Source organism: Sphaeramia orbicularis, chromosome 7 (genome assembly GCF_902148855.1).
Source record: "Sphaeramia orbicularis chromosome 7, fSphaOr1.1, whole genome shotgun sequence".
In the NCBI taxonomy this organism is placed as follows: domain Eukaryota; kingdom Metazoa; phylum Chordata; class Actinopteri; order Kurtiformes; family Apogonidae; genus Sphaeramia; species Sphaeramia orbicularis.
The window spans coordinates 38,884,484-38,909,688 of record NC_043963.1 but is presented as its reverse complement, the minus strand read 5'-3'; the positions used below and the strand labels follow the sequence as shown (position 1 = coordinate 38,909,688).

Here is a 25,205-nt window from a genome sequence, read left to right as displayed (position 1 = left end):
GAGAGTTTGTTGCCAGATATGAGATTAGTTTTACGAATTATTTTTTTTTAGCAGTCAGCGGAGACATTTTTGACGGAACTACATTCAGAACACTCATCATAGCCTTCTTGGGATTGTATTTTTGTCTTTTATATATGTTGTCAAACGTTCACCGCTTGTGAAAATAAAATATTGCATATTTCTATTCATATTGTTTGGGGGGATGCTAGTAGAACCTGGCAACCCTGTAGTCGTACCGTTGTGGGGATGAGCCGCGGCTAACGGCTGACTGGGAGTTTTGGATTAGCGTTAGCTAACCTTCGCCACTGGTAGGTTAATTAAATTGTTAACGATGCTTCTGAATGTGTCTGAATGTGCATACGGATTTGTACTGTATGGGTTTAATGGTCAAATGGACCTTTTATTTGAGTGTTGTGAATGCAATGATGCCCATGCTAACTGTTACCAGCGTTAGCCAGGTAATGCTACCAGACTTGTAGCTTAGGTTACCCGTCTGTTTGCGGTTGCTAGGCCGGTTTTGTGGTCTCTTCATGGGCTCCACTTTGTATAAGCTAACGTTGATTAGCTGAGCCGCTCTCTCAACGAAATGCCCATAACAGTAATTCAGCAGCTACTATTAAGTTCATGGCGAATGAACATGGTGTGACTGGTGTCAGCTGCTGTCATAACCTGAAGGTCCAGGGCTGTTCAGATAATCTCGCAGTAGTTGCAGGTTAAAGAGCTAATTTTAGTCAGCTAAATTGGGGTTACCTAGCCCTGAGAGCAGGTCGTAAATATCGATCTCCACCCTCGTAAAATATGAATAGCTTATGTATTTTGACCCACTAAATTTAACATCCCTTTTTTGGAGCGTCTTGTTGTGTTAAGGTCCTAATCGATGAAATTAATTTTTAGCTAAATCACTGCTCACTGTAGCTCAGAGCCGCGTTCAGTCTGCATCAAACTGTTAAATGTGCTGCTGAGACTCATGACCACTGTCATTACATTACAGCATTGCTAATTGTTTTTACCCTGTCCTGCAGGGTCTAATGTGGGCACTTGTGTTTGTGAGCTGGTCCTGAAGCTGCACTTTGAAGACAGAGGGTACATCGTGGGCTGCCACTGACTCCTCACCATGTCTAAGAGCAAGAACGCCGAGTCAGTGAAGGTGGTGGTCCGTTGTCGCCCCATGAATGACAAAGAACGGGCAGCCAAGTTTGAGAAAGTGGTCTCTGTTGATGTCAAACTGGGCCAAATTATGGTCAGGAATCCCAGGGAGGCTTCTGCCAGTGAATTACCCAAAGTCTTCACTTTTGATTCAGTCTATGACTGGAACTCCAAACAAATAGACCTGTATGATGAAACTTTCAGACCCCTGGTTGACTCAGTTCTTCTTGGATTCAATGGGACTATCTTTGCCTATGGTCAGACAGGTACAGGGAAAACATACACTATGGAAGGGGTGAGAAATGACCCAGAAAGGAGAGGGGTGATTCCCAACTCGTTTGAGCACATCTTCACCCACATTTCACGGTCTCAGAATCAGCAGTACCTAGTGAGGGCATCATATCTAGAGATTTACCAAGAGGAGATCAGAGACTTGCTCTCCAAAGATCAGTCTCGCCGCCTTGAACTCAGGGAGAGGCCTGACACGGGTGTGTATGTCAAAGATCTTTCATCATTTGTAACCAAGAGCGTGCGGGAAATCGAGCATGTCATGAATGTGGGCAACCAGAATCGTTCAGTGGGCGCAACTAACATGAATGAACACAGCTCACGTTCTCATGCCATTTTTGTTATCACCGTTGAATGCAGTGAGTTAGGTGTGGATGGTGAGAACCATATCAGAGTTGGAAAGCTTAACTTGGTCGATTTAGCAGGTAGTGAAAGGCAGACCAAAACTGGTGCCCAGGGGGAGAGGCTTAAAGAAGCTACAAAAATCAATCTGTCACTTTCTGCTCTGGGGAATGTTATATCAGCTCTGGTGGATGGCAGGAGCAGTCATATTCCCTACCGAGACTCAAAACTCACCCGCCTGCTGCAAGACTCTCTGGGGGGAAATGCCCGTACTGTAATGGTTGCCAACATTGGCCCGGCATCCTACAATGTAGAGGAAACCTTGACAACACTGCGCTACTCCAACAGGGCTAAGAACATCAAAAACAAACCTCGCATCAATGAGGACCCCAAGGATGCCCTGCTTAGGGAGTTCCAGGAGGAGATTGCAAGGCTGAAGGCACAGCTGCAGAAACGCTCAGGAAGAAAGAAGAAAAGGAGACAGAGGAGGAGGGCAGGGGAAGGGAGTGATGGAGAAGATCTGGAAGAAGGAGAAACGGAGGATGATGATGAAGATGGGGACGACAAGGGGGAATACTGGCGGGAGCAGCATGAAAAGCTGGAGAGAGAGAGGAAGGCAATCATGGAGGATCACAGTTTGGTGGCTGAGGAGAAAGTTCGGCTGCTTAAGGAGAAAGAGGAGAAAATGGAAGACTTGATGAAAGAGAGGGAGGCAGGAGAGATGCTTGCAGCCAAAGTCAAGGTAAGCAGATGAGTGTGTTTACAGAGGTTACAGATGTGCTGAAGTAAACAACACTAACTGAAAAAGCTTGACCTGTGATTCATTCAGTCCAATGGTGTCAAATTCTTTGTCTGACCTGAAATGTCTACACAATACATGTCTGAATATATTAATCAAGTCAATAGATCATGTGCTTCTGGTTGAATCTTTCGTGCATTCCAATGTGTGGTAAAGTTCAAATGCTTTTCTGTCATATGACTTAAAATTGGGTCATCCTTTTTTTTCGTGGTTCCTCCAGGCAATGGAGAGTAAACTTCTGGTAGGTGGGAAGAACATAGTGGACCACACAAATGAGCAACAGAGAATGCTGGAGCAGAGGAGGCAAGAAATTGCTGAACAGGTATAGTATATTCATAAAGATTGGCAAACCAAGTAAAAATGAGCCTTATTTAGTTAATGATGGTCAAAGGTCATCAGAATTATAATTACAGGAGAGAGGACCACTGTTTTGAGGCAGTGAGTGAGGCTAAGTTCACATTTGATTCTCAGTTCTTATTTTTTTGCTGAAATCTGATGGTTGTTGACATTATAATTCAATGCGACTGCCATCAGACTCATGTGTGAACAGTCTATAGCCCTGATGTGACCCGCATGCGCAGAAGAAGACATGATGACACACCCAACATGCTGTCTTTATGAAAATAAATATGAATCTTGCCCGGTCCCACCAACTCCAGCTCTGAATTGTGACGTCTGTTGTGTTTCAATGACTTAAAAGTTAGATGAAATGCGACATGACTATTGAGACTGAAGGTGCATGGCAAAACATTAGATACGTATCTGATTCAGGATCCCATATGAAAGTGGCCAGGGTCTGATTTGGAAAAAATTAGATTTGTGCTGTTCAGATTGTCACAAGAAATTAGACAATGGTCACAAATGGGCAAAAAAAACTCAGATTTGGGACACTTTTGCAATGCGAGATGAGAGTGTGAATGCAGCCTTAGAGACAGGTTTCTGCAGGTAAAAAAAAAGTCTGATAAACAATAATGTGATCATACATCAAAACAGATAAATGTTGACATAAGATATTTAAATTGACTATCTTTATTATAATCTGTTTCACAGATCAAGTGAAATAATGCAGTCATATGAAAAGAGTAACCACTCTGTAAATATTTAAACAAGGATATTAGACACACAAATACATATAAACATTGCAAATAACAGTGTAGTGTTGTTATAAACACTTCCTTGGCCTCACTTATGATTATTCAGTTACAAGGAGTTTCACAACAGAGGTTAATAATGCATATTGTCACATTATGATAGTTTAATCCAGATAGAAATAGGCAAGGCAGATTTATTTGTATAGCACAATTCATACACAGGGCAATTCACAGTGCTTTACCAAAATGGAAAAGAGACAGGTTAAAAACACACAATAACAATTAAAACATAATCAATAAAACATAAATAATAATCAATTAAAACAAATAATAATAATTTAAAACAAAGTAAAAAAAAAAAAAAAAAAAAAAGGCTTTAAATTACACCAGTAATTGTCTTCAAATATGTTAAATTGACTTGTTGAAACCTGCATGAACTCTCAAAAGACACCTCACATCCGTCCGCTGTAATTACAACATCCTGACAAGGCTCATTACATTTTCTACATAAAGTTTTTGTCCTTGTTGCGTCTCTTTTGATATTTTTGACATTTGCTTTCTTTTTTTTCTTTTTTTTTGCTGTGCTTCATCCCTTACCTTGGCTGCCAGACTTTAAATTGATACCAACCGTCTCATTAACACGTGTGTGTGTGTGTGTGTGTGTTACTAGAAACGGCGAGAGCGAGAGATGCAGCAGCAGATGGACAGTCGTGACGAGGAGACACTAGAGCTGAAGGAGACGTACAGTTCTCTGCAGCAAGAGGTCGACATCAAAACCAAGAAGCTGAAAAAGGTAACAGCTACAACTTGATCTGTGATCTTAACGGCTGTCCTTCCTGTCACATTTACACTCTGGCAAATGACAGTTGTTTCTAGTCTCTGTGAATCTAATCAGTGATTCTGTCCTCTCTCCCTCTGTGTCCTTTAGCTGTTTGCCAAACTGCAGGCGGTGAAGGCAGAAATCCACGACATCCAGGAGGCGCACATCAACGAGCGCCAGGAGCTGGAACAGACCCAGAACGAGCTGACCAGGGACCTCAAACTCAAGTACGGAGTCTGTATATCAGAATATTACCCTGGCAGGAGGACACAGATCCATGTGACGCCTGTTAGGGACACTGAGGAGCTCTGAACTGGATCTGATTTCATGTTTTTTTTTAAGCAACTTTTTTATTCTAGATTCTTTGAACATGTAAATTGTTGTCTGTAGTGATTTGTGACTGATGCGCATGCACACAAAGACTTGATTTGATGCACATAGAGTTTTGCAGAACCTATCACCAGTCCGATTCCACTTTTAGACGGTTATATTTAATTATTTATAAATGTGAAATTCCTTACTTGCAGTTTTTTAAACCACTGTCTGACATCAGTAGACTTCCTCTATATTTATCTGGTCTCATCTTACTCCTTTTATCTCATCTCATCTTACGACTTTTATCAGGTGTCATCTTACTGCTTTTACCTGGTTTCATTTTACTGTTCTTTGCGATTGTTACTTCTTTCTTGCCTGTTTCTCTCTGTCTGATGGGTGTGTTTTTCTGTCTTGCAGGCATCTGATCATTGAGAACTTCATTCCATTGGAAGAGAAGAACAAAATAGTCAATAGGGCTTACTGTGATGAGGAGGACGAGTACTGGAAAATGAAGCCCATCACGCGTATAGAGGAGTAAGTGTGTGACTAGTTTCACATGCTGTCTCACATGTTCTTGATAAAGAATAGGATTCACAGGTGGACTGTTTGTCCTGTTGTCTAACTGGGTATATTGTTAACCATGATGCCTGTCTGTTTCAGTGACCACCAGATGATGACCAGGCCTTTGTCTGCTGTTGGATACCGGCGGCCTCTGTGTCATCACGCACGCATGGCTATAATGCTGAAGCCTGACATGAGATATAAAGTAAGTTACACTTCTTTTCTTACCTTTTTACCCCAGCCAGGCTTTTGCATTTGTCATCCTCTTCTTGTTTTGGTAAGTACGGTTGCGGAAAAAAATATTAGACCATCAAAAGTCATCAAAAACAATGGTTATGCAATCAAGTAACTAACTCCTGTGTGTATCATGTGACTAAAACGGACAGAAAAGAAAACATGAAATGCCTAAAAGCACTGTTTTTGGCAGTACAATGCCATAGCTATTGATGTAAGAACTGAAGGGATTTGGATTATTAAGAAAACATGGAAAATAGCTAGATATCAGCCCTTAAATTAAACTCTAATGAACTATTTTTTTGTTATCATTATATTTGTCCAAACAAATGTACCTTTAGTTGTACCAGGCATTAACATGACCCAGGAATTGAAGAAAACAACGGGTGGTTTAATAATTTTTCCGCAACTGTATGTTGTAAGACTTGGGGATACAAAAGCAGGATTTCCACAGGTCCTCAAAAAGCCCAATAATGAGCATGCTTTGACCAGATAAAAATAAGTTTGGTTATGAAGTTAATGTTTCTTTCATAAAGTTACATTAACTTCATTTCTTTTGTTAAATGTTTTTTGGGGAAAATTTCATCAGATTGTAACAAAACTGTAGAATTAAACCAACAATGACCGAAAATGGGTGTGGGACCTGAAGTCAAGGGTTGCCAGAATTTGGAAACACACACCAAAAGATTACATGTAAACATAGATGACTTGATGCTACCTCATATTAGCTTCAGTGTTGAGTATTGGAATCAGAATACTATGTTAATCTCAGGGGGAAATTATTGTGTGTTATAGTTGCTCCATTCAACTACAATAAAAAAATAAAAAGTAGGAAAGACATGATCAATACAAAAAAATATATATACAGTATATATAAATTAAAATGCTCTATTAAGACACAAAATTAGGACAACAATCTGTACAATATGTACAAGACAGTATATTATTCAATTTGATAATTGAAGAAATATACATAAATAAGTGTGCAAAGAGTGCAATAAGTGTGAGTAGATCAGTATAATGGCATTTGGCTGGACCTGAATCACGATCACTAATTACAGCCATCAGTCAAGTATTTATGCCCCTTACCTGCCTGAAAACTGCTACGAGCAGCCAAAACCTCCCATCATGTGTCGATTCTGAGCCAAGGAGTAGGTGCATAAGTGTTATTTTGTTTTGGACCGCTTGAATTATGGTACCAAAAGGGTTTAATGCAAACTGTGGAGTTCAGTCAGCATTTATTGGAGCACGCCCAGCTGGCAAATCATGATGTGGTCAGTGGGATGATGCTGCATCTCTTCTCATAATAAAGCAGCCACTTCTAGAATTAATGAGTTAAATTTTTTTCTGTTAACTTTATTTTCATCCAATATAGGTAAGTGCAAATCTGGCTCAGAGAAGCATTTCGTGCTCAGTTGAAGCTTGTTGATAATAATAGGTTAGGGGGCTTTAAATGCACCTCACCTCATGCTAGAAATTGCTGTGTCAGGTGCAGGGTGTTAGCTCCAAACGCCTGCCTTCATCAAATATTGTTCATACATATCTCTCTGATTTTCCTTTGTATCTTTTGTGTTTTTTTCCCCATTATGGCTGTGAAAAGGCACATTGCATTCACATACTTTAGGTTTCAGAATGTCTTAAATTTAACCTGCCAAAATGTGCTGAATCCTGTTGACTATTCCTGTACTGCTGTCTCCACAGGCTGAAAATATCCTGATGCTGGATATGGACCAGCCCACTCGGACCACTCACGAGTACCAGGAGCCAGTTATTGCCCCAAAGGTGGCGGCGGCTCTGGAGGACGCTCTGCGGGATGAGGATGAGATCCAGGTAGACGCCTCGGGTTTTCACAGCAGCTTGGGACCAACTCCTCCTGCCAGTGCCAGTGGCAGTCTAAAGAAACCAAAGTCTGGGTGAGTTTTCAGGACTCGAGTTGTAGACATTTTAACTTGTTTTCAGTTCATCAGTTGAAAATTTCTAAAAATCTACAAATGCTCTTTTAAGTCTTCTGTTGTGGTGCTGTATTGTTTCCATGATCCAGGCGACCAAGAACAGGCAAGAAGTCGAGCACCCCGACCTCTCCATTCAGCCCCTCCAGTCCAGGATCGCCACTTTACCCACAATCCCGCGGTCTGGTGCCCAAGTGATAACTTCTTCCACTTACACCAACCATAATCGCTCTAGTGCACCTTTCCTTCCACATTGGGACATCACCAATGCTGCTTCAGAGGTTTTAATTTTAGTATCACAAACACCACTATTACCTGCCATCACAACCTTTTCATTACGACAAAACTACACTCGCTCGAGTGTCATTAGTAGAACAAGAGAACAAACAGCCACGCATGAAGCCCCACCCGACTCAATCACTGCTGAAATAAACACTTTCCCTTCTTTGGCTCAAAGCCTTTTATATCTTAAATGTAATTCACAATGTTCTTAATGTACAAAAAAAACGTCCTGATGGACTGCAGTATCCACAATGCACTTCTTCTTATCCTCCTGATCTGTGTTGCGTGTTTGGTGTTGTAGTCCTCTCTCGTGCTAAGTAAGAGGCTGTGGTGACGTGAAAACACACAAGTATCAGCCTGGACGATGTTTGTTAATGGGTTTTTTTGTTTGTTTTTTTTTATGTTGGTGTGTCTCTATGTTCGTTACTGACTATTGACCTTTTTTGGCACGCTGTCTTTTTTTACTGTTGTTTTGATAATGATAGGGTGGAGCTTTAAGACCCCTTGTCTGTGTGTTTGTATGAGAGTATGTGTATGTGCTTGTCATGAACAGCTGAACCTGTATGATTGTAAATGTACAGGCCTGAAAGTAAAGCACACTCAACTCAGCCTCTGTCACAAGTTGCTGTAATCAGTAGATGCTGTTCTTCCCGGGGCACGCCACGAGACGAGAGGTTGGGGAACGATGAGAGAGAGCTCAACACTCGCACCGACACCTGAACAGAGCACACAAGATTGCAGGAGATCAGTTGTCTAAACACACCCGGGGGTCACTTCAGCTTCACTTTCCCTTGAACGTGCCCCAGATTCATCAGGGTTCCAAGGTGCCTTAACCTGTGTCTGTAATCTCTGCTACTGTCCACATTGTTTTCGACCAGTATTTTGTTGTTTTTTTTTTAAATTGCGTCATCTACAGATTCATTCCAGCAATAGCACGATCCTGACATTCTCGTCGGAATCAGTATACGCTAAGATAGAGACGCAGAGGATTTGGACACAGTATTGAACCTGGGCCACAGGAAGAGAAGGCAGGTGGAGGGTTATGTATCCCTCTGTTTTTTTTTTGTTTTGTTTTGTTTTTTACCTCATCTACCTTGTTATCGGTCTGAGTGGTCCATGGAATGATCAGTCTAACACACAAAGGGAGTGCTGTGCTCTCTAAAAGTACCGTGGTGCCACAGACCTCAGTGGAAACACTTGATCTGAACACATAAACCATTCCATTTGAATGTCTGCAGGTGAACAATATGCAGTTTTAACTTCCATTCAGTTCAGGCTGCTTCTCTGCTGCTCTCCGTTCCCCACACTCTTGAACTGTGAGGGGGGGGTGTGCTGTCCACTCGCTGCTACTGTGGAGGGTTTTTTTTAACCCACTGTGACATTTCAGAAGGCATGGGCCCAATAGCAATTGAAATGCTGTGAAATAAGCAGAGTGCGTCAGAAATATTAATACATAGGAAATACATGAAAGGACTTAAAACAGGATGTTATCTGCTGTTTGACCAATGCCTGCGTACTTTATGTATTTAGACATGAAACAATGAATATAGACTTGTTCATAGGCAACCCTCAGTCACTTTCGAAAATGTAAAAAACAAAATTAAAAAATGGGTTTCTGTATTAAAAAAGAATCTAACTTATTATAATCTTTCATTTTTATATACAGATGTAGATATAATTTTTATTCAGTTTTTCTTTAATATAGATTATTTTATTTTTTGAGCTTTGTAATTTAATGTGTACATTTAATTTTTTTTTTTTTTTGGCATCTTTCATGTACTATGTGTCTTTCTTTTTTCTGCAAGGTACTTTTTTTTTTTTTTTTTCCCCCCATGAATAGTCATTGCATTCTGCACTCAAGATAAAAAGTTGGATTGCACATTGAGTTTCGGGGAAGCGCAGACTGATAGTAAATAAGATTCACACATATTCACTGTATATTTTAACATCATAGAGGCAAACTTAATCTTTAGAATAAGGAGTGATTGTTGTAACTAACATTGCTATGCTGTATACCCACTGCATGATTTTAACCAGCTTTGAAGAATATTTTTCGGTTGCTCTTGTTGAGAAAAACCCTCAATCATAAGACATCACCAAAATGAGCACGTCTTAATTAAATCGGAATACCTTTTGCATCTGTATCCCATCGCTGCAGTACATCACCGAGGCCCAAACTCCATGACTTTTGTGACCAACTTTTATGTGCGGTTATTGTTTTTGTAGCCAAATGACAGTGGATATCTGTCTGTGACTGGCTGTGTCTTTTACTTGTTTAGTTTCTTTTGATTATTAAAGACAATTCTGTGATTATAAAACATGTGTGGACTCCTTAGACTGTTTTGTATAATGGACTTTATTAACAGCAGTCAATAATACAGCTCTACTTTAAAAACAAGCTAATCACTCACTCAAACATGATGTTAAGTGCAAAAAAATACATCATGATCATATACATTCAGCAAAGAATCACAACAACAACCACACATAGATGGAACTCAGATAAAGGAATGGTACGTACAGTACTCAAAAGGTAGATTGAGCAGAAGTAGAACGGCCAAACAATGAAGTACATTTCGTTCACAGCGGGATTTACAAGGGCTGTGATTTTTTTTCTTGGGCTTCTACATGATCTGCTTCAGATTCATTCATTCTCAGTTTTAGCTTTATTGCTGATGCAAACAATGCAGCAATCGAGCTACCGGTGTAAATAACACCCTTTCAAAATCAGAGAAATTTAAGGCTTTAAATGTAATATTTGTTACATAATCTGAAATAATACAATGAGTGTTTCTGTGATAGCAGAGCTTTTTTTTTCAGTGACAAAACCCGAACATCAGCTTTTTTCCTTGATCAAATGAAGGATGTATATTGATCTGCTGTGTGAAAGAGACTGAGAGGTTATCCATGCAAGAAAAGTTTGGCACCAAAGGGAGCAGAAAGTTTGGTACAAAAGCAAAAATTCCAAAGGAATAACGTCCCGTCTAACTAGAAACTACAACAAAAAGAAAAAACATCATTTGTAAGATACTTCTAGGTAGTATCTTGATTTTTTTATGACCCACAACACAAAACATAACTTTGCATGTACACACCACTTCAAGTCTTTAAAAAAAAGGAGAAAAGAATTACAAGAACAAAAATTACAAGAGCACAATGAGAGAAAATCTGCACACAGTCTTCAGAAAGTTTAATTACGTGTTTGTATCATGCTGGTTTATTCATGTAAAGTGTAATATTAGTACGTATGTGACCCTTTATGGTTGTTCTCCTTTGGGTAAGAGATTCTGAAGGGATGTAAAAAGAAAAAAACTCTGAGACCCTTTGGATATAGTCAGTTTCATCTCCAGACAACTACGTCAATATAGAAAAAATTAAAGATTCAATTGAACAATGAAGCATGTGCATAGAGGAAAGGAAAACTCAACCTCCTGAACTCACTAGGGTTCTAAAAATGCTTGAAATTATTGTCAACCCTTCCATGATGCCTCAGATAGGAGGCAGCAATTCCTAGAAAAAAACAGATAATTTAAGGTAAATTATCTAACAGATTTGGGCTAATGGCAAAGCCCTTATTTAGTTGGAAAATGTGGAAACAATCACAACCACTACACTAGTTTGGTCAAAACCCAATAGCTGTAGCTACAATAACATTAAATATGATATAGTAGCACTAAATATACTGGACCTTTAACACTAACTTCATTCACAACGTCAAGCTTTGGGCTAACATTGTTAACCACACTGTTCCCATTACATGATATCACACTCAACCCTAAAGTAGACAAGCTTTTGTTTGGTCATTCTTCAGGCCACAGACTGATTCAAGCTGGAAAACGCCCACTGCTTTACTTTTCACCAAACAAAGACTGTAATCTGGTCTCCGGTGAACCTCTTCTTTTTGCTTGTTGCTACAGTATTCAACGTGTTAGAATGTCTAGTCGGCTGGACTAAACACAGATGCTCTTTCTCAGCACCACTATGTTGCCTTTTTTTTAAAGCAGTGGATAATTTGGCAACTGTAGTCTGCTAAGCTGTTGCTGATGCTAGATTAGCGTGTTTGTGGGAAAATGTGGTTCTAATATGCACTAATATCAAATTACCTGCTGGATTGTTTCTGTTCCCAGAGTAGCATAACCCCTCCTTCACCCCCTCCACTGGACAAAGGGAACCAACTCTTGACACTGTCAGCAAATGAATCAAGTATAGAACAGTGAAGGCAGAGAGCTAAAATAGGGAGTGGGAAGGGGGGGATGTTGGATGGAGAGGATGAGAACCAGTAACAGAGGGACAGACCCGTGGTGGAGCGGAGGGTCAGTAGGATGGCATGTAGTCCTGCCTTGTGCAGGTGGTGTTGGGGGTCTTAACAGAGGCCTCAGCTCCTGTCTGCTTGTTGGTTTCAGCTCTGGGCTCGGACTCAGGACCACGCTGTGACTCCAGCAGCCTCACTTTTCTCTGTAATACAGCAGGTACATCTTCAGAGGCTCCGGCAGCGGCAGGCCCAGTATCCTCTCCCTGAGGATGTTCACAGCCGGCTGGGGTCGGAGCAGCTCGCCGGTCTCCTTCTCCTCTTCCTCCTCCTGCTCCTCCTCCTCGTCCTCTTCCTCCACCGTGTCCTCCTCTTCCACCCTCCCCGTCCTCCTGCTCCCTCTCATGTGTCGCCTCACCTCCCTCTCTCCTGCCTCCTCCTCGTCCTCCGCTCTGCCTCCCTGGTTGTTGTTGTTGTCCAGAGATGCGGGGCTGATTCCGCTGCTGGCCACCACTTGACGCGTGGCCAAGACGAGGGCGTTGCAGTGGCGCCGGTGGACGCGCCGGCGCTTGAAGCGAGGGCCGTACTTATGAAGCCCGGCTACAGCCAGACCCCGACCCACACTGAAGGAGGAGCCCCGGCCACGTGATTGGCTGTCGCCTCCATCTGTGCTCACTCTGAGGGTATGGCGGATGCAGATACGAGCCAGCTCCTGTAAAGTCCGTACCTCATACTTCGCTGCAGTATCGAGAACCATAAGAAAACAACATTAACAATAACAGTCAAATGTAGCTGCATTGGTACAGGAAAATAAAGGCTGGTGTGAGACTCACGCAGAGGGACAGTCTTGGGTTTTCCATTCGTGCTGTGTTTGGGCAGCACCAGAGGAGCAAAGGACACAGAGATGATCTTCTTGGTCTCCCAGCTGTTGAGCCCTGTGCGGGTGATCTTGGTCAACTGGACAAAATAGACACGATGCACGTGAATACACATGTACGATTAGAAATAAAACAGTGTAATGTGTTCCTAAGAAAAGAGAAGAAATACCTTTAAGTCTACATCAACCTTTAAAAGGCATGTATGAAAGGTGTCAAACATTTTCAAATAACTAGAAATGTAAACAAATGACTTCATATCTGACACAAGGATGTTTTCATTGCTTTACTACCTGGTTACATACAATTTGAATGATATTGAAAGCAGTGAAGCTACTTTGTGAGAAAGTAATAAAAAAAAAAGTTATTTCAAAAGACAACATTACTGTCACATTTTGGAAAATTATAACTTCTTGAAATTGTTTTCAGGACTAGATTTTGCACAGGCCATGAATGCTTAGATACACCGATCAGCCATATCATTATCCCACTGACAGGCAAAATGACATTAATTAAGATGATCTCATTCCAATGGGACCTGTCAGCAGGTGGGATTAGTCAATAAGTGTACAGTCAGGGGACTATGAACATGTTGGGTGAAAAAAAAACACTTTAAAATAGACTCATTTCGACATTTGTAGCTGATACATAATAGTTTGGGAGTCCTAAAATCAACTTTACTCTTTCTAAATGATGTCTACCCAAAAAAAATAGAGAGAGCCAATTGATTTTCATTGTTTTAGGAGACTATATTTGATGTCCACATTTACATTTTTTGTCTCATACTTCACTTGCCCAAGAGAGTACTGGTTTATATCTCAACCTTAATGATTATAGGTTGTAAATATTATTTATACTTATTCACTCCAAGCATAATATTGGGATAATATTAAGTCATTCGTGCTTGACAGATAATTTTGATTACCAGCCTCGAGGACTTGAGAATTTACCCTACGTAACCATAATCACTTTACCCTACGTAACCAGACTTCCCTTCATATTAATATCCCCTAATCCTAGACAGATTAATTTTTTTTTTTTTTCACCAAAATTGCATGAGTTGCACTCAACAATATACTTGACACTATGATAATGTTAATTTTGACAGCTTCAAGTGAAAACAGCTACTTTGGATATGCTGAAAAATGTGCCAATTTTTGATGAAGTTTTCTTTACCCTACGTAACCGAGATGTTTTTCACAAAGATTTCAGTGAAAATGGCTGAAATTGACAAATGTCTTTGCATGGCCTCAAAGTACTAGAAATACCCTTTCATCCATGTATTACACTTAGATGCCAGGTAAATGTAGGCCAACTCATTAGTATCTGAACAATTTTTTTATCCAACGACCATGCCCATAAGTGAACACATAGTCCTCAAAGTTGATGTGTTGGAAACAGCAAAAATGGAAAGACTTGTAATCTGAGTAACTTTGACAAGGGTGAAACTGTGAAATCACTGGGTCAGAGCATCTCCAGATCCTGTTGAATAATCAGGCAGAACACCAACCTTTTCCTCCAGGGGCATCACAAGGATGCCACCCACTTTGAGCAGGTTCTTCATGTAGTCTTCATGCTCCTTTTGCACACCGGCGCCACAGTACACCCTGTCATACTGACGGCTCTCTGGAGGAATCTCCAGACAGTTGCCCGCGACAAAGGAGGGCTCGCAGAACTCAAATCTGCAAACAGAGCGACACATGAGTGAGCTAAACACTGTACACACATCAGAGAAAATATGGAATGTGATGCTGTGTCTTAGATACATGTAGAGACCCACTTGTCAAAGCTGTCGCTCGTTTTAATAAAGGAGTCGAGTTTCTGGTATGCATATTCAATCACATCTGCATGCAGCTCTATCCCATGATTCACTCCAAATGGTCCTAGAACAGAAAAGTGATTAGTGTTAATGGGCTGGTGGAGCCGCTGCAGGTCAGCAGATGGTTACCTGATAGAATTACATTCAACATCTTTAAATATACTTGGCTGCAGCGTCCCACTTACCCAGTATGAGGCCGACCATTGTGCTGAGGTAGCCTGTCCCACTGCCAAGATTGAGGAAGGAGAGTCCAGGGTGGAGGTCCAACGCCTCCATCACCTCAGAGTAGATACACGGAGCGGACAGGTGTATATTCCCATGCCGCCATGCCAAATCCTACCAACAGCAGTGGTATAATTTAGCAAAAGAGTCAATATCAAGCTCCACAGGTTAGAGAGTGTGAGCCATGTATGCATATGCAGTAATATGAGGTGTACTGGTGTAGATTTCCTTTGACCTTAAACCCTTGTTGAGTGATTTTACAGACAACCCACTGAGCTCACCTTGTAGGCATTATCCCTGTATTCATCTAGGTAATAGTCTGCCCGGTCGATCGCTCGAAAAGCCCGCTCCACAAGGTCGGAGCGGATGTAGTAAGCCTCCTTCAGGTTGTCAATCAAATCATCATTGTCCTCTCCAGCACTGACAGCTCCACCCATAATGACTGAAGACAAACAGTTTACAGTACTGTGAATACTATCAGCATTATTATTATTATAATCAATATTATTTCATGAATAATAACATTAACACTTTCATGCATACTGGTCACTACAGTAGACAGCTGTTCTCTTGTATATTCATCGATTTTGTTGTTTTAGTTCCATATCAGCCAACACAGTGGACACTTATGCATCATCCCATACACTGTAATTGATCACATTACTGTAATTTTGCTGTTCTTGATAAACCTGATCTGCACTAACATGTTTGACTGTAAATCAATTGCTTGGTATTGTTATTAGACTATAATTTACAGTTTTGTTTGGTTTTTTGCATATTATCTCCATGAAGTGAGTAATGACTTAGTATTAGAGTGTGTTAAAATGTGAGAAAACATCAGATTAGCTGCATTAAAAATGTTTTTTTTTTTTCATAGTTTTCACACAGTATGTCAGTAAATAGGTTTCTTTGCTTCAAAAATTAAATGCATGGTTTCCAGCTGAGTGGACATTTTTGCAACCCCATGAACAATAGGTTCATAATTTTTTTTTCAATTGCATTTTTTTTTTTAATGCTTTGAGGAATAAAAATACTCAGGAAAAAAAAATCTTGATTAAGGCTCTTATAATTCATGCATGAAAGGGTTAAACGACTAGATTTTTCCTATTCTCATTCCTAGTACTTTTGGGATGGAATGAGGTCTGTTATCATCATATGCATACAGCTTTGAATGAAATCAACATCATTTCCTGTTAGTATAAACCTAATTTAAAAGTAAAACACAAAAATGTAAAAACTGTTAAATAACTATATGTATATCCTTTATTTAACCAGGCAAAAAAGCCTCATTGAGATTGCAAATCTCTTTTTGCAAGAGTGACCTGGCCAAAAAAAAAAGCAGCATAACACAGTTTCTGACAAGACAAGACATAATCAACACATAATATAAAAACTTACAATCGATAGTTACAAAAAAAAAAAAAAATCATTTGTGCAAGTTTAAAAACAGTCACATTGACCAAGCTCATTGATTTCACGCCCTTTTAAAATAGCTTTAAATTCACCTATAGTAACAAGTTCAGGTAGATTTAAGTTGTTTTGCAGGGTATTCCATGCAGAGGGGGCAGCATATTGAAATGCAGTCTGACCCAACTCTGTTTTGACTCTAGGAACCACCATCAGTATGTTTTTCTGTGAACACAGAGCATACTGACCAAACAAAGCCATTTTAAAGGGGATTTAGAAAACATCTGGAGCCACAATTTGAGGGTAGGTGTGAACACTGCTGCAGGTAGATCTGGTTCTAGTTGGTGTTAAAAACAACACCCATGGGGCAGGAGAACTCAGATCACAGGGTGGGAAATGAGGGGATAACAGATAAACAGACCAAAAGGCCGGATAAAGCAGGGGATGTCATTTGGTTGAGTTGGAAAAAAAAGTTGACTTCAAGACACAACATTAACCCTTTCATGTATGAATTATGAGAACCTTAATCATGATTTTTCTCCCCTGTTTTTATTCCTCTTTAGACATGATAAAAAAAATGCAATTGACAGCTTTTTATGAACCTATTTTTCATGGAGCTGCAAAAATGTCCACTCAAATGGATATGATGCATTTAATTTTTGAAGCAAAGAAACATGTACAGGGTGTCCCATAAGTCTCCATACATAGGAGACATAATACATATGGTTCTAACATGTTTTTCTTTATATTTCTTCTTTATAGTTCTTCAGCAGTGGAGGACACGCATTGAAATGTGTTCCCGACAAAATGGCAGTCATATAGAGCACATTATATAAATAAAAATGGTTTATGTCAAGAAACGTTTATTTTTCCTATGTATGGAGACTTATGAGACACCCTGTATTTACTGATATACAGTGAAAACTATGAAATATAAACACTTTTAATGCTGCTAATCTGATGTTTTCACATATTTAAACATACTCTAATACTAGTTCTTACTCACTTCATGGAGATAATATACAAAAAAAAAAAACATTTTGTTAAAGAAAAAAATGATAATTACAGTCTAATAACAATTGATTTACACTCAGACATGTTACTGCAGATCAGGTTTATCAAGAATAGCTAAAGTTACATATGCATAAGTGTCCACTGTGTTGGCTGACATGGAACTAAAACAACAAAACCCATGAATATACAAGAGAACAGCTGGAGAAGAACTGTCCACTGTAGTGACCAGTATGCATGAAAGGGTTAAGGAAATTGGTAACATATTTCCAAAAAGGGGAATGAACTAATATGTTGCCATGCGGTCCCACGGATATAACCAGAAGTCACTGCAGTTACCATAAACAACCACAGGGGGGCAGTGTCAGCCATTCTTCACCAAACTAATTGGTTTAGTAGGCTAGTAGGGTACTCACTCCCAGCAAACCACTGCCAATTCAGTTTCCCAATCCACTAGCTAACTTGGTGCATTTACCACAGGGTCAAATCCATCTTTAATAAGGTTTTCAGTCGACCGTCCTTTGTGTGGCTGTGACCTGTAACTCGTCTCATTTCACCGCATACATTTCCAGCCTTCTCGTTGCTACATTTGCTATTTGCGCCATTCACTCGCTCCAGTTTCGGTTAAAACCACCCAGTTGGACTTATACGGGCCCGACGGGGACGTGGCGAAAACCTCTAAAACTAAATCTGGCATGTGTAACGGGATGTCACAGGACGGCAAGGTCAACAAAAACCAGAAACAACCGCATTCCCCCTCCTGTCGTCTCCGCTGGAAGAGGAGAAAGATCGAGACAAGAATGACAAGAGCCGCTAAAGCTGGGGTTCAAACCGCAGCAGCGAGACCCCCCAGAGCCCCTGCAAAGGCTCCACACGGTCACAATGGTCTACCTTTGAGGGAATTCCCAGCGATTATCTCTGTCTTTAGCGGTTTTCCTGCTGCTCGGTCGATTGTTGTGGGGGATCAGAAACACACCACTGGCTGGATGTAAACATTCAGCCAGCTGACGCTCTGACGTCAGACGTAACGTACGTAAAGTAACGGCCTCAGGAGGATGGCCTACATTTAGCACAGAAACACTCCAGATGTGGTTAATGATCAACCCCCACTGCACATGGGGGAAAAAAATACTATAAACATGGTAAAATATCCCAATATAGGCTAAGATTTTGTTTTATTTCATTCATGATCTGTCCCAGTTGAGTGGAAACTTTATTATTATTACATCTAAATTTGATCAGAGCCCTAAGTTTGTGTCACATTTAGTAAAAAAAAAAAAAAAAAAAAAAAAACTACCAATAACCAACTTTAAATGAGCTCTTATCAACGTTTGAACTGATCAAGCACGAGGATTTATTGTCTGGTTTCAATAGGTCATTAGTAGGTCAGTAGGCCACTGTCAGATAGGAACTGCAGCCAAATGGAGATTAAAAAAAAAAAAGGAGCTGATTTAGCAAGATAATGAGAGATTACTGTGCCAATTTCAATGTGCACTTTGTAAACTAACAATACATTAAATGTGGAGGTCTCACTGTTCAGAATCAAATGAAATAAATCTTCACATCAGCTGTTTCACCAACTCTTTATTCTATGATTGTGAAGTACATCAAAACCATTCATTCAGAATTACCCAAATAAAATGCTTAATGGTGTTGGAATGAGATAAATGAGCAAATATACTCATTGATGCCGAGGACGCCCACCTTAATACATGTCATGTCAATATTTGTCTTTGGCATTGATAGTAATAACAAAAACTAAACAAAAATAAGTCATATCAGATGACATTAATGATCATTTTTGATGCTTTACCTCTATATCTAAGATAAGTTTGAGTTTTATTAAAGTTCGTCTCTTTCAGTGTGAATGGTGTTGGTTTTATCCAGCAGTAAAAGCAGCAGATTCCTTCCAGTAAAAGGTCACCGTTCTGCTTGTATTCAACAGCTGTAGAGGGAGATGAGCTCCTCAGCGTTAGGGAGGTTACAAAACATGTAAATTCATACAATGGTCCACCAGATGTCAGTGCTAGGCAACATAAAAACTTCATGTAACTACATGTTAACAACACAGTGTGGTCCCCCATTTTGTACACCAGTCAGGAAGGCAGCATGTTGTACATTATCTTAGTGCTCTGCCATGCATACTGTATGCATGTCAGCGGACATGATACATGCAGTAAAGGCAGGCCTCGGAGCTGGTGTTACGGCAATGCAAGATTAATCATTTCTCCCTTGTACATGCACATACACACACATACATACACACAGAGATAGAAACAGACTCATCCTTGTCTATGATTCTTTATTTGTGTTTTTCATAGAGAACATTTAAAATGGTTCATACCCTCACAATAACTGACATCACTTCTCTGGTTTATAACACTGACACAGGAACAGGGGAACATGTACACAAGTACACAAACACACAGTCACAAAATCAGCCCACCTACAGTGTTTTACTTCCCAAAGAAAAATAATAATAATTATAATAATAATTAAAAAAAACAAAAACATGAGACCCCGAGAACACACAGCCAAGGCCTGTCCCACTTTACAAAATGGTGCAGTAGCAAAGGAACAACCACATCTACAAAAGTAACAAAAATTACCATACAATCTATCGTTGTGGAAGTGCTTGTAATTTTGGAAGTTTTGTACTTTTTTAAAAGGATATCAGTATCAATGCCTAGAAAATCACCAGTAAAAATAGCTCATCTCTGTAAAAATGTGCTAGCAGGACAACCCTTGGCTGTGGATTTGTATTTTTTGTCACAAACTATTCTTTTTTTTTTTTTTTTTTTATCATTTTCAACTTTTCTTCAATACAACAACAATAACACTGTTTCTTCTTAATACAAATATGTACAGAGACTTCCACTTGTTTCAAAATAATGCCCTGCACACTGATGCATTATCTAGGATGATGTTCAATGTTCTTCATTATTCCTTCACAGAAACTGTCCATGCAGTTTGGTACCTGAATCAACAGAATTAGATCACAGTTTCTTTACTCTACGAAAGCTTGTTGTTTAGTATCTCTGTCACAGAAGTAATAGTGTCACTATGGCCTCTACCTGCATGTAAAAGACACATTTATTTTGTTCCCCTATACATTGCGACTGACCCCCCCTACCCCCCTAACCCAGACAGGCACACACTCACGCACACTTGCACTCGAACACACTTCTTCTACAGTAACGATAGAGATATATATCCAGACAATGTGTTTTGAGCAGTTTTAGAATGTTGTTTGCCAAGTGTAAACATATCATATTTTGAAATGAGTGGAGTGAGAAAGGCACACATGATAAGACCACACAGCTTGAAAACTACAGCAGGAAGAAGAGGGGCAGGGGAGGGGGGTATGGGGGGGATGGGGCTTTTGGTTTTGCTCAGCTCGACGAAAAGTGCCACTCTAATAGACAGTTTTCTGCGCGACGTGTGCGTCAAAGTGACAATTCCGTTTTTTTTTTTTTTTTTTTTTTTTGACATACACAGCCAGTCTGCAACTAAAATGACAAACCAAAATGCAAAGGTGTGCCTCCCCTGTCATAAACACAGAGCTGGATTTGGTCTGGGCTGGTTTCCCTGAACGTGTCATCAAGTTAAATTAATTTTACTCCATTTCCCTCTCAGGTGCTTTAGGGAAACTGGGCCCTGACCAGTTTGTTTTTTTAATTTACTTTGCTATTTAGAATAATAAAACTCCTCACTCCATCTCTCAGTACTTTTATGTAAATAAGAAAACATACAGTGCGTGGGCACAGAACCAACCGTAGGCTGCATTTGCTTTCTCAGCTGACATTTTTGAAAATGTTATGCTTTCATGGCCTCAGTGTTATTCATTTACATACCTCAGTAGACAATTTCATCAAGCAGTTTAAAAGGGGTCATGCCATATCAAATAAGTTAGGAGAATATTCACAGTCTTAACACTCTTGGGTAGTATTCTCGTGCATTCAAGAGAGGAAGAATATGCTACTTTGTTAACCAAATGCATCAAAACTATCTTTCCTGAGGAAAGGTTACACAAGACATGTAGGGAGGGGAGGGGGGTTACAAGTCATAAAATGCTTTGACATTCTTTTGAGTGATGGACACATATTTATGCAACAAACGCCTCCTCCTAAAACAAGGGGAGATTGTGTAGCCTGGCAAATCAATTTCCCACTCCCACGCACTCATCTCATTTCACACGAGGCCTTGATCCAGCCGCTGCTATCGCCCCTAGCCTCAGCTAACTGGCTGACCCCGTGCCATTGCTCTGTTCTGCTTTAGGAGCTCTCTCCAATCACCTGAGAACCACACTCAGCTTCCTGTCAATCTCTTTTGGTTTGGTCAAAGTGTTTTTTTGTTTGGAAAGGAAAGTAACATTTCCTATTTATACATTTCTACGCTCTGACAACACAGACTGAGTGGAGCCCTCAACCCCCCTGAATCAAAGAGATGTCTCTATCTGAAATAATGTACAGGTTGGTTCATATGTCAACAGCAACAAACAGGTGTAACAATGCTTCGTAATGCGCCCTCAAACGGGGGTGAAAACTTGCTATTGCCTGCGATGCGTTATCGAGACCCAAATGCTGGCATTTTCAATGGTTATTCAGAAAGTGCACAAAGGAGTTTTCATTCTACATTTGCTAAAAGCACATTTACAACATGCCTTTGACATCAGAGTTACACAAGGGTATCATAGTTGTACACCACAGTAGCTGCAACAGATCACTCAAAGGCAGGTTACAGACTAACGTCTCCTATTTGCTTGTTTCAAGGTTCAACATTAGAGAGAAGTTGTGCTCACAGCGAGCAGGCCTTACCATAACAATACAATAACTGCACAATGTAGCCAAACACTATGTGCAGAACATTATTCAGAGGCAACATTTTTATAACTATACATGAATTCACATGACACTTAGGAACAAAGAGCCAACCATCTAAGTTTCAAATTGACAGTCATTCTCAGATTCAGTAGTAGTACAACATACAAAAGGTGTTTTTGACATTTCTGGATCAAAGACAGACATATCCAGTGGAAAAAAAGAAAAGAGGAAAATGATGAAAACACATCCAGAGTACTGTACTATATCACCAACAATGTCTACTTGCCTTCAGCTTGACTGAATGGTATGTTTAAAGCCACAGTTGAGCAGGTCTTAGTGATATTAAATAAGGTGTAACTGCCTCCTATTGATAACGTCTCTCACATCTCTTCTAGACAGCTAGTGATCCTTTGAGAAGGTAATACAAGAGAAGAAGAAGAAGAAGAGCAAGTCAACAATTACACTGGAAAAATATATGTATGTTTATATTCATATATATAGCATCTTTAAAATCTATTTATACAGAATGTATATATAGTGTACTTATGGCCATCTTGGCAGAGAAATAAAGGCATCTGAAACAATCACCACTCTCTTGATGCCGTGGTCTTCCCTGGACCAGACATTGTTACATTGCAGAATGCGAAGAATCAGGAAAGAAAGTTTTTTTTTCTTTTTTTTTTTAGTGGCACTTTGTGCATCAAAAAATTAAAATCTAGAGTAAGGCTACAAGGGTGTGTATGTTTATCTGATAGAAGTTTGTCAAGGAGGCCATCCTATCCTGGAGGGTTGGATATGTCGCTTGTGTGTGTGTGTGTGGTGTTTGTGTGTGTGTGTTTTAGATCCACATGTCCAGCCTAAAACACTGCTGGAACAGAGCTCTATAATGTACCATCTACAGATGAAATTAAAAAATATACCAAAGTAATCATAAAACAAAGAGTAAGGATTAATCAAAATGCATTACTATGGTACATTACAGAGGTTTTGGGTGAGCCATTGTTGGCCGCTACAAAGCGCTTGGGAGAGGTAACATTTTTTTCAGATTTTTTTTTTTGTTTTGTTTTCTTGGTTTTCTTTCACCTGACAAAAGCAAACACAAGATGGCTCAAACACACAGAGACCAGATACCAACAGAACAGTGATTGCTTTTGTTGTTTTGTTGTCTTTTTTTTACAATCAGCTGCTGGCATGTCTAGGTATAAGCCTAAGTAATCAAACAGTTGTTGTATTGATTTTGCTTCTTTATTTAAATATTAGCAATGGATTTTCTTTAAGACTACTCAGACTCAACCGTCACATCACACACATAAATAACAAAATAAATATACAGCCATATCAGTCCATTTCTTTCATATTAAATAAATAATAAATACATACTTTCTTATTTTTTTTCAGCAGTGGGTTTCTGAATGTACCAGTAACAGAAAAAAAACATAAAACAGAGGGGGAAAAAAAAACAAGAGCAAACCCAAAAAAATAACTTTTTTGTAAATTATCAAAATTTTTTGTCAGTTATAAAACATCTGCACTTAAAAACGTTTTAAAAGTACTCAAAACAAAATATGCCTTGTCAGTTTATCTATATAGATTTTTAAAATATTGACGTAAGACATATGCTTAAGACATCGCTTTGACCAAGATAATCAGTAAAGATGCATTTTTTTGTGTTACAAACAAGGTTAATAAATAGATTGCTTCAAATAAATAAACCTCAATAACATAAATGGCAATAACTTATAATTTAAAAGTCCACAAATTTAAATAATTAATATATAACAATAATTATTGTACCACAAAACTAGTCATTGAAATGAAGTGCAAATCCTATGTTGATAAATACTATTGATATGACTAACTGAATCTGAAATGTGTGCACACTATATGACTATTATCATTTCAGTTAAAAAAAAAAAAAGGGAAAAAAGATGAATTTATCTCCTGCTTCTTCATCTGTCCATGAAAAATAAACACCAGGCAACCTATACTGTTTCTGGATCTGTCTCATGACCTTGCTTGAAGAATTTTTTCCCCCACTAAACCCAGTCAACATTGTGCTGTTGACATCTTGCCGCAGTTAATACCACAAAGCAAACACAGATTCACTGTAGTGCATCCTTCATATTGCTGGGGGGCGTGTGGTCATGGATCATAGAGCCTTTGGAGCCAGCGGACACATACGTCGCCACAGTGAATGCTACAGGACAAGCACTGACAGTCTTTTTACGTCTGCGTCCTCCTCGTCCACGTCGGCCCCCTGTGAGCAATCCCATGTTCCTCTGCTTCTCAGCTGATGCAAAAAGCAGATCGACCGGGCGACAGTGATACCCCGTCCAAAAACAGTTAAGGACACAAAAAAGACAACGGGTAAACATACAGCATATTAAAACCCCAGATACAGTATATAGTAACATTATTCTTCTTTTTCCATCCATTCTGACTGAAGGATTTGGTTCTTGTTTCCATCTTCTATGTCCGGTCCAATCCCAGCAGCAGCATGGTGTGGATTTTGGTCCGCGTCACTTTTTGTCATCTTCTAACAGAATGCTCCCTGGGTTGATTTTTTTTAAGTTGCCGTTTATTTAAATAACCTGAATTCCCTTTTTGTTTTTGAATCGTATTTCAATATATTGTAGAGTATTTCAACATCTTTCCTTCATCTCCTCCGTTCCTCTGTCACGCTCCTTTGCTTCCGGACAGTTTCGCTCTCAGACTTTGATGCCCTTCACAGCTTTGTTGATGCTCTCCAGCAGAGCCTTGTTCTCGGGGCTCTGGAAGCAGTCCTTGTTGGTGTACATGTCAGTCAGGGTGCTCACGTAGCTGTCGAAGTTCTGCTCGGTGATAGGCTCCTGCTGTGGTGCAAACAACAACCAATCTCAACTGAGAAGAGCAGGGGAAATGAGCAGCTAGGCGCCCGTCAGCACACAAGACTAAACCTGAATGAAATGCGATGCATGAATCACAGTTTCTTG

The 25,205-nt window shown here is 39.7% G+C and overlaps 3 protein-coding genes across 12 annotated transcripts in view; 1 reads left to right on the top strand and 2 right to left on the bottom strand.

Moving 5' to 3' along the window:
• Nucleotides 1–231: 231 nt before the first annotated feature.
• Nucleotides 232–11,130, top strand: kif3b (kinesin family member 3B). Of its 4 annotated transcripts, none has more exons than XM_030137771.1 (9): nucleotides 232–308; nucleotides 1,023–2,518; nucleotides 2,796–2,897; nucleotides 4,337–4,459; nucleotides 4,595–4,713; nucleotides 5,219–5,335; nucleotides 5,462–5,567; nucleotides 7,298–7,509; nucleotides 7,638–7,743. In XM_030137771.1, exons 2-9 carry the CDS (start codon nucleotides 1,115–1,117, stop codon nucleotides 7,741–7,743), a joined length of 2,289 nt encoding a protein of 762 aa, XP_029993631.1. In that variant the 5' UTR covers nucleotides 232–308; nucleotides 1,023–1,114. The 4 variants fall into 4 exon arrangements, with proteins under 4 accessions (XP_029993631.1, XP_029993633.1, XP_029993632.1 ...); XM_030137773.1 differs by having other exon boundaries at nucleotides 244–312; XM_030137772.1 differs by lacking the exon at nucleotides 232–308 and adding an exon at nucleotides 319–458.
• A 681-nt stretch (nucleotides 11,131–11,811) lies between these two features.
• pcmtd2b (protein-L-isoaspartate (D-aspartate) O-methyltransferase domain containing 2b) lies at nucleotides 11,812–18,421 on the bottom strand. Its single transcript, XM_030137774.1, has 7 exons — nucleotides 18,302–18,421; nucleotides 15,274–15,434; nucleotides 14,956–15,106; nucleotides 14,732–14,834; nucleotides 14,462–14,633; nucleotides 12,910–13,033; nucleotides 11,812–12,814 (listed from the first exon to the last, which is right to left on the bottom strand). Exons 2-7 carry the CDS (start codon nucleotides 15,427–15,429, stop codon nucleotides 12,273–12,275), a joined length of 1,248 nt encoding a protein of 415 aa, XP_029993634.1. The 5' UTR covers nucleotides 15,430–15,434; nucleotides 18,302–18,421; the 3' UTR covers nucleotides 11,812–12,272.
• Nucleotides 18,422–19,698: 1,277 nt separating this feature from the next.
• The window catches only part of myt1b (myelin transcription factor 1b), a 104,976-nt gene continuing 99,469 nt past the window's right edge, over nucleotides 19,699–25,205 (bottom strand). For 5 of the 7 annotated variants that reach the window (XM_030138708.1, XM_030138703.1, XM_030138706.1 and 2 more), the window contains exon 23: nucleotides 24,942–25,085. In XM_030138708.1, the coding sequence (XP_029994568.1) occupies nucleotides 24,942–25,085 (144 nt within the window). Of the gene's footprint in view, nucleotides 25,086–25,205 lie in introns of all 7 variants that reach the window. The other 2 variants (XM_030138702.1, XM_030138709.1) reach the window with 1 other exon arrangement.

Excerpts from the sequence above, each read along its gene's own strand:
- kif3b (XM_030137770.1), top strand. The coding sequence starts at position 1,115 with ATGTCTAAGAGCAAGAACGCCGAGTCAGTGAAGGTGGTGGTCCGTTGT. Across the intron at positions 2,519-2,795 it reads TGCTTGCAGCCAAAGTCAAG|GCAATGGAGAGTAAACTTCT; the intron begins GTAAGCAGATGA and ends TGGTTCCTCCAG. Across the intron at positions 7,510-7,637 it reads CTAAAGAAACCAAAGTCTGG|GCGACCAAGAACAGGCAAGA; the intron begins GTGAGTTTTCAG and ends TCCATGATCCAG.
- pcmtd2b (XM_030137774.1), bottom strand. The coding sequence starts at position 15,429 with ATGGGTGGAGCTGTCAGTGCTGGAGAGGACAATGATGATTTGATTGAC. Across the intron at positions 14,835-14,955 it reads AATGGTCGGCCTCATACTGG|GACCATTTGGAGTGAATCAT; the intron begins GTAAGTGGGACG and ends TTTCTGTTCTAG. Across the intron at positions 13,034-14,461 it reads TGATGCCCCTGGAGGAAAAG|TTGACCAAGATCACCCGCAC; the intron begins GTTGGTGTTCTG and ends TATTTTGTCCAG.